General features: G+C 55.7%; 1 protein-coding gene across 1 annotated transcript in view; it reads right to left on the bottom strand.

Annotated features, from left to right (window-relative positions):
- PDZD4 (PDZ domain containing 4) overlaps positions 1–14,819 on the bottom strand; it is a gene marked incomplete at both ends in the record, with an annotated part of 29,628 nt that extends 14,809 nt beyond the window's left edge. The window contains 1 exon segment of the mRNA XM_079727144.1: positions 14,760–14,819. Coding sequence (XP_079583270.1) covers positions 14,760–14,819 — 60 coding nt within the window.
- Positions 14,820–15,289: the final 470 nt, after the last annotated feature.

Below are 15,289 nucleotides of genomic sequence, written 5' to 3' on the forward strand. Positions count from 1 at the left end.
GCCTGGAAAGAGGGACTTCCCTGGTGGGGCAGTGGTTAAGAATCCGCCTGCCAATGCGGGGACATGGGTTCGAGCCCTGGTCCGGGAAGGTCCCACATGCCACGGAGCAACTAAGCCTGTGCGCCACAACTACTGAGCCCGTGTGCCACAAATACTGAAGCCCGCACGCCTAGAGCAACAAGAGAAGCCACCACAGTGAGAAGCCCGTGCACCACCACGAAGAGCAGCCCCCGCTCGCCGCAACTAGACAAAGGCCGCGCGCAACAACGAAGACCCAACGCAGCCATAAATAAGTAAATTTTAAAAAAAATACAACAGGGCTTCCCTGGTGGCGCAGTGGTTGAGAGTCCGCCTGCCGATGCAGGGGACACGGGTTCGTGCCCCGGTCCGGGAAGATCCCACATGCCACGGAGCGGGTGGGCCCGTGACCCATGGCCGCGTCCGGAGCCTGTGCTCCGCAATGGGAGAGGCCACAACAGTGAGAGGCCCGCGTACTGCAAAAAAAAAAAAAAACAAAACAAAACACAACAACAATCTAGCCTGCGCTCTGTTTCCCTGAGGCCCCAGGCTCGGGGGCAGTGGGCTGCTTTGTGCTTCTGCTCCTGGGCAGCCCCTGCAGGCGGTACAGCCTCTGGGCTCAGGCCCCTTGGGAGCAGTGGCGATGAAGTCACGTCAGACTTCACATCCAGAACCGATCTGAGGAAGCTCGGGACGTGCTTTCTGGCCCAGCTGTCCCCAAGATGGAAGGGGCAGCTCCCAGGAGCCTGGAGACCCGGAGGGAATGAAGGAGGCCAGATGGGGGCAGAGCCTTCACTCCAGGACCTCCGGCCTGGAAGGTGGGGGAGATGAATCACAGCCTCCACCCCTAGGAGAGGTGGCCAGGAGGGTCCCATGCCCACCCCACAGAGCATCAGGAAGCTGGTTCTGCAAGGCTGGAGAAGGGCCTTGTCATGGGGCTGCCAGCTGGTCTCAGGCCTGGGACAGGACAGAGCAGACACCCTCCCGACCCCCATTTCCCCCATGCCCCTCCCCGTCACAACCACCCCCCACTGGCTCTAGGACTGCCTTCGCAGAGAGGGTTCTGCGGGTGGCCGAGGAGTGGGCCCTGAGCTCCCCCAGCCCAGTGTCTGAGCAAAGGGCGGCAGGAGGCCCCTGGGTGTGAAAGCACTGACCCACGAGGTGCCAGCCTACGAGGTGGGGAGCACAGCCAGCAGGCCCCCAGGTCTGCCTTCAGAGGGAGGCCGTGCCCACCCCAGCCCCTCAAGGTAGGCCAGGCCCCGGGGCAAGGCCCCTCACACCAGCGGAGGGCAGGTGCCTGTGGTGGCAGGGAGTGAGGTGAGGGTGGGAGGGGTGCGGGAGAAGAGCTGAGATACAGCTGGCTCACAGCTGACACACAGCTGGCACACAGCTGGCACACAGCTGGCTCAGGGACTGCCTCAACCCAAGCTCCAAAGGAGCACTGTGAGGCAGTGCAGTGGGTATGCGAAGGCCTTTCGAACAATCCAGGGTGTTGGGGGGTGAGCAAGGAACAGAGGGCCCCCAGTGTCAGAGGCTGAACCCGGGCAGGGAGTCTGGGTGCCTGGGCCACTTGCCACTGCTCAGGCGCTGAGGGGGGCCCTGGGGGACACCCAGTCCCTTATCCCCAGGGGGCCGAGGACAAGGGATTCCTGGCACAAGCCCATGCTGTGCTGTCTCCCCGGGGCTTCTCCAGGGATCAGAGAGACATGGGAAAATGAGCCCAGGAAGGGAGGGGGAGTGGGATTTCCTCGCCCCCTCACCCCCACCCCGCCATGCCGGGTTGCCCTTTCGGAAGCTGAGAGGCAGCCTGCTTCAAGCTGTGGGCAGAGGCTTGAGCCTGGTGGGATCCAGCACGCAGCCCCTCCCACAAGGGTCCTGGTTGGAAGGTAGGAGGGAAAGGGGCGGGGCAAGGCTGCAGCTCAGAGGGTCCACGGCAGAGCGCAGGAGGTGAGGTCAGCACATGGGGTGTGGGTGCACCAGTGACCCTTCCAGTCCCTGGTCAGCCAGGAACCACTGGAGGGAAGAGGGCATGTGTCCCCGAACAGGGCATTCGAGGACAGGCCCACTGCTGGCTCAGAGCCCAGGCTCACCGGGCACCGGCAGAAAAGGACGAACAACCTTGGGCAAGACAGAAGTGATCCCCACGTTGTTTGGGGAGACCAGTGCCAGGGCAGAAATGAGTGAACAGAGCCTTGAGTTCGGACGGGGGCTGCTTTAGATAGAACGCACAGGGACAGCCTCTCTGGTGACATTTGAACTGAGACCTGAAAGATGACAAGGAGCCAGCCACGCTAGGGACTTCGAAGAACACTGCAGGCAGTGCTAAGCCCTAGGATGGAATGACTTAGCGCTTGCTGGAGAATAAGGCACGTAGGGGACAGGGCGGAGGCAGGGGACAGACCGGCAGACAACTGCAATGGCTCAGCTCAGGGGGTGGTAGTGGAGACGGGGCTGCCATGAGCTGCTGTTGAGCTGCGGAAAGTGACCAAGGAACCGTGAGGGAAGAGGGACAACGAACAAGCACAGGAGAAGATGCTCAACGTCCTTCATCACGAGGCAAATGCAAATCAGAACCGCAATGAGATATCCCCTCGCACCCACTAGGATGGCTGAAATACAAACACAGAAAACAACAGTTGATGAGGATGTGGAGAAATTCAACCCTCACACACTGCTTGTAGGAATGTCAACAGCAGTGGACGTGGAAAACTGTCTAGAGTTCCCAGATGACCCAGCAGCACCACGAGAATTGAAAACAGGCACCCAAACAAAAACTTGTACACAAATGTTCATAGCAGCACTATTCTTTTTTTTTTTTTTTTGGCCACCCCGTGCAGCTTGCAGGATCTTATTTCTCCGACCAGGGATTGAACCAGGGCCCCAGCAGTGAAAGTGCTGAGTCCTAACCCCTAGACCGCCAGGGAATTCCCAGCAGCACTATTCTTTTTTGTTGTTGTTTGGCTCTGCGTTGGGTCTTCGTTGCTGCGCACGGGCTTTCTCTACTTGCGGCGAGTGGGGGCTACTCTTTGTTGTGGTGTGCGGGCTTCTCATTGCGGTGGCTTCTCTTTGTCGTGGAGCGCGGGCTCTAGGCGTGTGGGCTTCAGTAGTTGTGGCTTGTGGGCTCTAGAGCGCAGGCTCAGTAGCTGTGGCACACGGGCTTAGTTGCTCCGTGGCATGTGGGATCTTCCCGGACCAGGGCTCGACCCCATGTCCCCTGCATTGGCAGGCGGATTCTTAACCACTGCGCCATCAGGGAAGTCCAGCAGCAACCTACATTGCCCACCAACAGATGGATAAACATAATGTGGTAACATCCACCCAGTGGATTATTCCACCATATAAAGGAATGAAGTCCTGCTACCTGCTACAACGTGGATGAAAACAGACCAGCTGAGTGAGAGAAGGCAGGCACAAAAGGCCATGTACTGTATGATTCCAGAACGGGCAAATCCATAGGGACGGAAAGTAGATGAGTGGTTGCCAGGGGCTGGGGAAAGGGAGAATGGGGACTGCCGGCTTAATGGTGTGAAGTTCCCTTCTGGGACGACGCACATGCTCAGGAACTAGCCGGTGGTGACAACTGCACCACCCTGTGATGTACGCAATGTCACTAATGGCAAACTTGATGCCATATATCTTTTCCCACAACAAAAATTTAAAACTGCTGCCCGGATCCAGAGACCACCGGTGCCCTTACAGAGGTGAAGACCACTGGAAAAGACGCAGGGGGGGGGGGAGGGGCGGGACCTGGGGAACTTGTTTAATCAATGCAAATCTTGATCTCTGATTTGAAGTTCCTGAGACCTGCAGACATCCCCAGTGTCCCCACTCTACTTACACGTATCCCAAACCAAGCCACCAAACCAGGTGTCATATGACCACTGCTACTGAATTCAAGCAGGGATTGATTGTTCTTGACTTAAAATCATGAGATGGAGGCTATCACCTGGGGATTGAGTGTAGCAGAGGAATAAGAGGCCCAAGGAGACCCTAAGGCACCCTGACATCGAGCAGTGGAGGAGACACAGAGCTTAAGTCAGCCAGAGACAAGGAAAGCTAAGGAGGGAACCTGGGCAAGACAGCGCACCAAGGCCGGGGAGGATGGATTGGATCAGGATGCAGAAGGGTCCTCAGGATTTGCTAAAAGGGGGCAATCGGGGAGGGGACACCCAGCCGACCTGTATAGATAGACTCAGCCTTTGGGAGCTTTTGCAGAGAATGGGGTGGAAGCGCCTTGGGGCTGTGGCTCAGGGATGTGGGAGAGTGCTAACGTTTGGGTTTTACCAGGTCAGACGCCTGAGAGCGTCTGAAAGCTTGATGGGAAAGGTAGGTTCAGAAGAGGAAAAAATTTTAAATGCCAAAGAAAGCGAGGGAAAGACCTGCAGAAGGTAAGGCAATAAGAGAGGGGAAGGGAACACGGGGGCAGGAGGGAGGGACACGGCGGGGGGGTGCAGCAGAAGGGATATGGGTGTCAGGTGAGACATGGGGGTTGACTAGGGGTACATGGGGGCAAGAGGGGACTCGGGGACAAGGGGTCAAGCAAGAGCAACGCAGGAAGCTCCGTGGGCAGTCGCGCTCCCGCAGGGGCCTGGTGGGCGAAGCTGGAGGCACGGCCCCACCCCAACCCCCGCTGCGGAGCGGCGGCGCCCAGGGAGGCGGGGGGCGGGGCCCAGGCTCGCTCGTCCCGCCTCCCCGGGCGCGGAGCCGCAGACAAAGAGCGCGCGGCGGCGGCGGCGGCGGCGGCGGCGGCGGCGGCGGCGGCGGCGGCGGCGGCGGCGGCGGCGGCGGCGGCGGCGGCGGCGGCGGCGGCGGCGGCGGCGGCGGCGGCGGCGGCGGCGGCGGCGGCGGCGGCGGGAGCTAGGCTGGCCGCCCGTAGGCCGCGTCTCCAGCGCCAGTCTCCAGCGCCAGCAGCCGGCGCAGCCCGACCAACCGGCGCGAGTCCTCCGCCCCAACCCCTCCGTCCCCCTTCCCGGCCGGGGCGGGTCTCCGGACCCCGCCCTAGGGGGCCTGGCGCGACTGGGCCGGAGGCTCCGGGTGGGAGGTCCTCGCCGTACTTGTTGCCAAATGCTCTGATCGGGAATCTCTGAGCGGGCGAGAAGAGGGAGGGTAGGCTGAGAAAAGAGCCCCAGCCCGGGTAACTGGGGGTCCCGCGGGCCCCACGGCTCCCCAGGAGGTCTAGGGACCTCCCCTTTCACCCAGGGTAACGCGAGGGGGAGGGGGTTAACGACACAATTCTAGGGGCGCCCACGATTGGGGTGAGTCTCCCAACCCCACCCTGCGGATTGGGAAACCTAGGCTAGGCGAGAACACAGACCGGAAGTTAGTCTCTGCCCTGGCGCCCCGTTCCACCCGCTATCTCAGCTCTGCTGTCGCGAGTGTGCAAGGAAACCTTGGACGCAGCCGTGTCTGGCTCAGCGGGACCGAGAAAGAAGAAGCCAGGCAGGCTCTGTGCGCTCCCATCTTTTCAGTGGCCCAGCAGAAGTCCTCATTCATGTGTTCCCATCTCTGGAGCTTAAAAATTGTCAACCCACAGGAACGTTGGCGCATCTGACCGTGGACATCTGCATTCCCCTCACCCGGCTCTCCCCCGAGTGCACATTCCACCGCACCTGCTCCCTGCTCTCTACACACACACATTCCCAAGCAACATGCTGGCACCAACGCTCTCCACACACCCCCACCCCCCGGGAAACCGCGACACCCTTAATGTGCTCAGGGATTTAACACTGACGCAGTCAGCACCTCTGCATCTCTCCAATTGTACTGTTAATGCCCTTATAGCTGTTTTTTTTTCTTTTTTTTTTTTTCAGATCCAGGATCCAGTCAAGGATCACACACTTGGTCATTAGGTCTCTAGTCTCCTGTAATCTAGAACAATCTATGCATTTAAAAAAAAAAAAAAAACCTTTCATGACACTGACCTCTTGGAAGAGTCTAGGGCACTCGCCTTGTAGAAAGTCCCAGTGTGGATTTGCCCGCTTCCTTCCTGGTTAGATTCAGCTTAGGTGTTTTGAGGACAGCACCGCCCAGCGCAGGCTATGTCTTTCTCCCTCCCCGCACAGGGCGAGGAGGGGCAGGGGGCCGGGCTGCCCACCGTTAGGGAGGCTCGGTTTGATCACCTGGTGTCTCCCTTGTAAAGTTGCATTTTCCCTCCCTAATGCACAAGTAATCTGGGTGACACCTTGAGACCCAGTGACTATCTTTTCCCCAAAAACCTTTATCTAACGGTTTTACCATCCAAGGATGATCCCCAACTGGATGAATTGCATTGGTGGCTGCAAAATGCCTTAATTTGTTAGAATTCTAGCAGGGACACGGCACTACACGCCAACATGTGACTGGCCCAGTGAATGGCATGCCCCCAGTTGAGGCTGCCTGGACAAGCCATACCGTCCACCCCCAGAACTCTGTGCCCACTCTTTCTGCCCAGGGGCAGGAGCGAGAGAAGGAAGAAGCACAGGAAGCCTTCATCTCAAAGGACTTTTTAGTAGTTTGGGGCTGGTGTGTGTGTCTGGGTACCCATGTGAGCTGCCTGTAGGTTGGTAAGGATGTGTGTGATGGGAAGAGGCTCGGTTAGTTGCACGTAGCCTGGAAGAACAGATTATGTCCCTTGGGGCCCCACCTGGTCAATTATCCCTGGAAATTGATTTGATAGGTGTGAGGTGAGGCCTCCCCCCTCTTATTTGTAATAAACTCACTTCCTAGGTGATATTGACATAATTTGGGGCTTCACTGATTTATCCCAAGTCCTGAGCGAGGTCCTAGCTACTCAAAGTGTAGTCTGAGGACCAGCAGCATGGACATCCCCTGGGAGGTTGTGAGTAATGCAGAATCCCAGGCCCCACCCTGGACCTGCTCAAGCAGATCCTGCATTTTAACAAGGGCCTCAGGGTAGAGTCATGCTGGCCCAGAGCACCCCCTTGAGGAACCAGGGAGGACTTGCACACACCTTGACAGGATTCAGACCACAGGCAAGTGCTTCAAAGGGTCTCTCCTCCCCGCTCTCACTCCACAAAGGGGAGTGGGTGGGTGGTGCCCATGGGGCAAGCAGAAATCTGATCCACCTGCCCTGGCCCCCTGCCTTTCCAGGGAAGAGCAGGCCTCTCCGGCACCTCTGAAGTCCTGCCTGCAGAGAGAGGCTGGGAATGAGGGATGCCCCACATGCGGCCAGTATGGAAAAGCAAAGAACTTCCGGAGGTCATCATTAAGATCAGTCTTTGGGACTTCCCTGGCAGCGCAGTGGTTGAGAATCTGCCTGCCAATGCAGGGGACATGGGTTCGAGCCCTGGTCTGGGAGGATCCCACATGCCGCGGAGCAACTAGGCCCGTGAGCCACAACTACTGAGCCTGCGCGTCTGGAGCCTGTGCTCCGCAACAAGAGAGGCTGTGGTAGTGAGAGGCCCGCGCACCGCGATGAAGAGTGGCCCCTCCTCGCCACAACTAGAGAAACCCCTCACACAGAAACGAAGACCCAACACAGCAAAAATAAATAAATAAAGGAGTTCCTTTAAAAAAAAAAATCTCAAACCCTTTAAAAAAAAAAAAGATCAGTCTTTGGGTGTGTGCTCACAGCTTCCCAGGCACCTTGGATGATGATGGAAAACGTCCTCCCACCCACCCACCTCTGGGCTAACCTGGCTGGCCCAAAGGCAAGCTCCCTGTGTCGCAGTAATCAAAATGATATCCTTTATGGAGTGCTTTTCATTTCCACTGCTCAAAGCAAGCATGAGGAAGAGACAGATTGCGCTACAAAGAGGCGAGACGCCTGTCACACCCAAAGCCGGCTCTGAGCCGCAGCTTCTAGATCTTTCTTCTTTTGACTTGGCTCACGGGCAAAAGGACCACATGTGCCTCCACCTTGGCATGTGTCCATCGCCTAAGTAATCTTATACGTTACACTTCACAACTCAGGGCGCCTCTGTTTTTCTCCCCCTTCTTTCTTACTAGAAAAACCCTCAAAATAATATTGGACATTCTTCTGTCACTGGACATTAATTGTGACATGTTCATGAGGAATGCCTTCTCCATCCAATTTCCACGCCTTAACGCCTGACCAAATGGCCTGATGGCAGCAACTCCACCCCCACCCAAATGAGATCCCAGGGAACCCAATGCCGCTGATTTCCCAATGGCAATGACCCCGGGAGGCAGGCGCTCTTTATTCCCATAGAGCAGGTGAAGAAACTGAGGCACTGAGCCAGTGAGCCGTCGAGTATCCCCACACCACACTGTCTTCCCTGGCAGGGATCCTGAAGTAGAAGGAAAGAAAGACCCACTCAGCCCCACCAGGGGCTCCTGGTGGGCTAAGTGCTCTCACGTGCTTTTCTTCCTTTGGTAGGTGTACATGTGTTTCTTGTTTTTAAAGCTTTACTGGGGTATCATTGCCATATGATCAACTGCACATATTTAGAGCGTACAGTTTGAAAAGTTTTGATATAAGGTGTACATATACATCTGTGAAGCCATCACCACAATCAAGATAGTGACCATTTCCATCATCCCCAAAAGTGTCCTCGTGCTCCTGTCTGTGCTCCCTCCCTCCCACCCATCCCTGCAAATACTTTCTGTCACTATAGATGAGTTTGCATTTTCTAGCATTTTTCTATCAATGGCTCAGACAGATCCACGTCATGGGGGTCATGGTGTCAGAGAGAAGGACACAGGCCCGGCAAGCAGGGACAACAGGAAAGGCTCTCGGAACGTGCTTCTGTGGTCTCAGTGTTAGGTGACCAGGCTACCTCCCTTTCTGCCCTTTATGACCTGGCTTCTTCCTCTTCCTCACAACATGCATGACCCTCCCCCACTCAGGGTCATTTCCAGATTTTTCAAGCTCTCCCTGTGCCCCCCGAATGCCCCCAGCGCCCACACTTGGTTAAGTATCCTTGGAGGACAAAACTGGGATAACAGAAATGGAGCTGGGGTTCTGACATGCCTCACTTAAAGTGCCTGTGATAGACCATGTCAGTAGAATCAAGGGCCCAAAAACCACAGGATCATCTCAAGAGCCACAGAAAAAGCATTTGACAAAACCTAACAACACTTCATGATAAAAACACTCAAACTAGGAATAGAAGGGAACTTCCTCAACCTAGATGTCATAGATGAAGAGCATCTATGACAAACCACAGCTCACTTCCTACTCAGGGGTGAAAGACTGGAAGCTTCTTAGATCAGCAGCAAGACAAGGATACCCACTCTCACCACTTCTATTCAACATTGTACTGGAGGTGCTAACCAGAGCAAATAGGCAAGAAAAAGAAATGAGAGGTATCCACGATGGAATATTACTCAGCCATAAAAAGGAACGAAATTGGGTCATTTGTAGAGACGTGGTTGGATCTAGAGACTGTCATACAGAGTGAAGTAAGTCAGAAAGAGAAAAACAAATATCGTATATTAATGCATATATGTGGAACCTAGAAAAATGGTACAGATGAGCCAGTTTAGTTTGCAGGGCAGAGATAGAGACACAGATGTAGAGCACAGACGTATGGACACCAAGGTGGGAAAATGGTGGGGGCGGGGGTGTGTGTGTGATGAATTGGGAGATTGGGACTGACAAATGTACACTAATATGTACAAAATGGGTAACTAATAAGAACCTGCTGTATAAAAAATAAATAGAATAAAATTCAAAAAAAGAAAAGAAATGAGAGGTATTCAGATGGGAAAGGAAGTAAAACTATCCTCTATTTATATATAGGAAATCCTGAAGAATCCACTCAAAACAACTATTTGAGCTAACAAATGAGTTTAGTAAGGTTGCAAGATACAAGACCAATATAAAAAAATCGATTGCATTTCTATACAGTGGCAATGAGAAAAATGAAAAGGAAATTAAGAAAACAATTCTACTTACAATAGCATCATAAAGAATAGAGTACTCAGGAATAAATTTAACAAAAGTGCAAAATATTGGCGAAGGAAATTGAAGATTCAGGGAATTCCCTGGCGGTCCTGTGGTTAAGACTCTGCACTCTCACTGCAGAGGGCCGAGTTCAAACCCTGGTCAGTCCCTGGTTGGGGAACTAAGATCCCACAAGCGACGCGACAAATTGAAGATCCAAATAAAAAGGCATCCCATGTTCATGGGTAATACTCTCCCAGATTCAATGCAATATTCAATGCAAATTCAATACATACTTAATGCAATATTCAATACAAATTCAATGCAATTCCTACAAAATCACAGCTGGTTTTTCTGAAATTGACAAGCTAATCCTAAAATTCATATGGAAACTCAAGTGACTCAGAATAGACAAAACAATCTTGAATAGTACAAAGTTGGAAGACCCACAATTCAAAAGTTACTTACAAAGCTCTAGTAAAAGCAATGTGTGGGGCTTCCCTGGTGGCACAGTGGTTGAGAATCTGCCTGCTAATGCAGGGGACATGGGTTCGAGCCCTGGTCTGGGAAGATCCCACATGCCGCGGAGCAACTAGGCCCGTGAGCCACAACTACTGAGCCTGTGCGTCTGGAGCCTGTGCTCCGCAACAAGAGAGGCCACGACAGTGAGAGGCCCGCGCACCGCGATGAAGAGTGGCCCCCGCTTGCCACAACTAGAGAAAGCCCTCGCACAGAAACGAAGACCCAACACAGCAAAAATAAATAAATAAACAAATGTGGGGTTAAAAAAAAAAAAAGCAATGTGTTACAGGCATAAAGATAGACATTTCTCCAGAAAAGATATGCAAACAGCCAATAGCACGGGAAAAGATACCCATCAGTAAATGCATATGATGTCCCCTCAAACCCAGTAGGATGGTTATAATAAAAAACGTGTGTGGGGAGGGTGTGGAGAAACTGGAACCCTCATACACTGCTGGTGGGAACGTAAAACGTAAAATTGTGCAGCCCTTGTGGAAAACAGACAGCTCCTCAAAATACTAGACACAATTACCATAAGATCCAGCAATTCCATTTCTGGGTATATACAAAAAAGAATTGAAAGCAGGGACTCAAACAGACATTTGTACACTCATGTTCACAGCAGCACTGTTCACACTAGCCAAAAGGTGGAAATAAGTCAAATGTCCATCAATGGATGAATAGATTAATATTATGTGGTATAGCCATACAATGGAAAATTACTCAGTAATAAAAAGAAATTTAGTACTGATAACATGCTACAACATGGATGAACCTTAAAAACACGATAAAGGAAAGAAGTCGGACAACAAAAGGTCACGTATCGTATGGTTTCATTGAGATGAAATGTCTGGAACAGGCAAGTCCATAAAGACAAGTAGATTAGTGGTTGCCAGAGCCTAGGAGGTATTGGGGGAAATGTGACTGCTAATGGGTGCGGAGTTTCTTTTCAAAGTGATGAAAATGTTCTGGAATTCGATAGTGGTAATGATTGCACAACTCAATGAATATACTAAAAAACCACTCAATTGTATGTTTTACAAGGGTATGTGAATTATACCTCAATAAAGTTTGTTTTTTTTTTAAGTGCCTGTGAACTATCGGGAGAAAAGGGTCTGGAACTCAAGACTAGAATAAGAGACTTGGGACTTCTTAACCTGGGTGTCAGAGACCTCTGGGGATCTAGGAAGGGGCCCCAGGGCGCCCCAGCAAAAGGAAGCCACAAGGCAAGTGGTGTAGGTGTACTTGTGCATTTCTCTGGGCTGAACTGTATCCCGGTGGGGTTCCTTATTTTGGTAAGGTGCAGAGGCCACAGGTGGGTGTGGACAAGCCATGGAGAAGCCTCTCTGAAGCTGAGAAGCACCAGAGTTTAAGCGGGGGGCAGGCAAGGGGTCCTGGAAACTGACTGGTCTTCTGGGACAAAAGCTTCCCTCCCCTCTGAAAAGAGGCTGGGACCAGGAGAAGCTCCCTGCTGCGCCTGGGACGCCAGTCCCCAGACCCAGAGTCATCTGGGATAGTTAATGGTTTTCCCTGCTCTCCAGATTTTTTTAAATTCAATTCGTTTTTGTCTTCCCTTAATTTTTTTTTTGCGGTACGCGGGTCTCTCACTGTTGTGGCCTCTCCTGTTGCGGAGCACAGGCTCCGGACGCGCAGGCTTAGTGGCCATGGCTCACGGGCCCAGCCGCTCCGCGGCATGTGGGATCTTCCCGGACCGGGGCACGAACCCGCGTCCCCTGCATCAGCAGGTGGACTCTCAACCACTGCCCACCAGGGAAGCCCCTGTCTTCCCTTAATTTTAAAGGATAGTTCCTTTTTTAAAACTGCATCCATACTGTATAGCACAGGGAACTCTACTCAATACTCTGTAATGACCTATATGGGAATAGAATCTAAAAAAGAGTGGATATATGTATAACTGATTCACTTTGCTGTACACCTGAAACTAACACAACGTTGTAAATCAACTGTATGCCAACAAAAATTAACTTAAAAAGATAAATTTAAAAAGTAAAATAAAATAAAACTGCATTGGGCTTCCCTGGTGGCGCAGTGGTTGGGAGTCCGCCTGCCGATGCAGGGGACACGGGTTCGTGTCCCGGTCCGGGAAGATCCCACATGCTGCGGGGCGGCTGGGCCTGTGAGCCATGGCCGCTGAGCCTATGCATCCGGAGCCTGTGCTCCACAACGGGAGAGGCCACAGCAGTGAGAGGCCCGCGTACCACAAAAATAAATAAATAAATAAAAAATAAATAAAACTGCATGCAGTCTCGGATTCTGTCCAAACTTCTGCAGGAGCTTTAAAAGGGAGCAGCATCCCCGGGGACTGGTCAGTGAGGGCTGCAGATGAGGAAAAGCAGAGGCGGCTGGCCTGAGGCCGCCCTCCTCCTGGGGAGCTACTTGCCCAGGGCTTGGGGCTCTCTCTCCAGGAGAAGAGCCTGGCCCGGGACTTTCCAGCCCAGGTTCACCTCAAGCCTTCCTGCGACATGAAGCCTCCCTGAAGGCCGTCCCAGCCAGACCTGTGGCAGCCTCCCTGCCACTGCCCATGGGGAACCCGAAGGGTCACAGCAGCGTCGCCTCCCAACCATGGCTCATCTCGGGCCTGCAGTGCAGCGCAGGTTGCCCTCCACTTTCCACACATCCCCAAGGGACTGGCCTTTAACGAAGCACTACATCAATCCCTCTGGGAGGAAGTCAAGAGCCAGCCTCTTAGGATTCGCTTGCCATTTGATAGAATGATTCCAAGAAAGGAAGCAATGAGGACGGGATCCCACGGCCTCATCAACCAACCAGTGCAGTCCACCTCCCGCCGGTAGCCCTGGTGCCCACTACTGGGATTCCACGGGACTGCTCGCGGTCCAGGCTGGGTCATTCCCGAACCTGATCCCATGATGGGGAATGGCAATCGCCAGGCAAGATTTCCAAACAGCTGGAACGAGAGATGGGAGGAAGCACGAGGCGGGGTGGGGGTGGCGGAGGCGGAGAGAATGGCAGAAAGAAGGCGGAGGGCCGAGAGCGGGGAAAGCAGAGGGCCCGTGCGTCCCGGGAGACCGGCCCGAGAGAGCGGACGAGGAGCGCCGCCAGGCTAGGCAAGATTCCCGTCCTGCCCTCCTCCCCTCCAGCCCAGGACGGTCAGAGGCTCTCAGCACGAATGCAGCACTCCCACGGGCTCCCCAATCCCCACCGCGCCCCGGCCGACGCCTGTAGGGGTCCCCCCTTTTCTTCTAAGGAGACCCCATTCCCCCAGCCAACACCTCTCCGACCTGCACTTGCTCCCCAGTCCGGACCAATAAACCCAGAGTAGAAACGTATACCTTGTCTGCGCCCGGTCTGCCCCTGAGTCCCGACTCCCTCTAACCTTGAACTCCCTCCACAGAGCCCTGGGGGCGTCTCAGACCACGCCACCCGGGACATTTCTCTGGACAGCTCTCAGAGCGCACACAGAAAGTACACACACGCAGGGCCGGAGGAGCCTCCGCGAACACACAGACGGGGCACAGGCACGCACTCACGAAGTCACGCCACGCACAGGCAAGGAAGCCGAGCTCCGGGTCCGAGAGCGCGACCTCGAGTCTCCCCTCCCTCCCCGCCGAGCACTGCCCGGTACACGCCCCCCACCGCCCAAGACCCCAAGGCCCTGCGGGGCCTAGGGCAGGCTGGGCAACGACTCCCGCAGACTGCCCTTCTGGCAGACCCGGCGACAGCCACTCACCCGAGGCTCCCAAGGGCTGGGAGCCCACCGTTTGTCTGGGCAGGGCCGGAGCGGAGAGTACGTGCGGGGGTAGATGCCTGACCCTGGCCAGGCGGCGGCGGGGTCCCAGGGCGGCCCGCGCGCTCCAGTACCCCTGGCCCACGGGGACCTGGATTTGCCCCACCCGGACCTGGATTTGCCCTGCCCCACCCCACCGCGCCGCGGCCGCCCCGCTCCCTCCTCCGCCCTGGGTCCACCGGGGCTAGCGAGTGCAGGGAACGGAGGCCGTTGCTATGCAACCCCCATCCCGCGCCGGCGCCGGCTGCAACGCGTTTCCCGGCTCCCGGGCCCGGGGTGTATGCGCACAGGACCTGGGCTGAGCCCAACTTCCCGACCCGGGCCGATCTGGACCCAGGGCTCGCGTCCCAATCAATGTACTCCGGGCGAGCCAGGGAAGCACCCCGCACCCCTACCCCGGCGCAGGGACCCCCCATCTTTGCCTGGTTCCCACGGAGCACCAACACCCAGCAGCCCCAGAAACTGAGGGCGAGGATGGCTCCCTACCTCTTCCTCTTCGAGCCCTCGTGCCCCTCCACCCGGCCCTCCACCCGGCCGCCTCCCCCCGGGTCAGCTCTTCCCCAGGTGTCGCCCACGCCCCTCGCCCCAGCTGCCCAGCCGCCCTACCTGAAGCATCACTTTGTACTGCTCCTCCGGTTTCTGGACCACGCACATATTACATCCCATGGTGCTGGCCGGCGAGGGAAGGAGGGCGGGAACGGGAAAACGCCTTTCACTGGCCCGTGCGCGGGACCTCGGGTCCCGGCCCAGGGCCGGGGGCCATACCCTAGCGCGGGGGGCGGGCTGCCTAGCGGGGGAGGGGGGCACGCCCCCAAGGGGGGGGCAGCTCCACGCCCCTCGGGTTAACTCTTAGCTGGCTGAGGCCAGGCGCGGGCATGCTCCCTTGCACCCGGCCAGGAAAAAAAGGGCAGCGGGGGATGGGCGGGCGCGCCAGGCGTTGCTTGGCTACGGCCCCCCAGGAGGCGCGGGGGCGCGCCAGGCCACTGGGGACCGTCAGGGGCCGTAGGCCGCGCGCCTCCCCGCCCGCGGGGCCCGCCGCTGCCGCTGCCGCTGCCGCCTCCGGCTCCCGCCCATGGCCACCAGCCCCGGGAGCCCGGCCCTCGCGCTTGGCGCCGCGGCCCGGCCAGCCGACTGGG

The sequence above is a fragment of the Hyperoodon ampullatus genome (assembly GCF_949752795.1).
Source record: "Hyperoodon ampullatus genome assembly, chromosome: X".
NCBI classification, from domain to species: Eukaryota; Metazoa; Chordata; class Mammalia; order Artiodactyla; family Ziphiidae; genus Hyperoodon; species Hyperoodon ampullatus.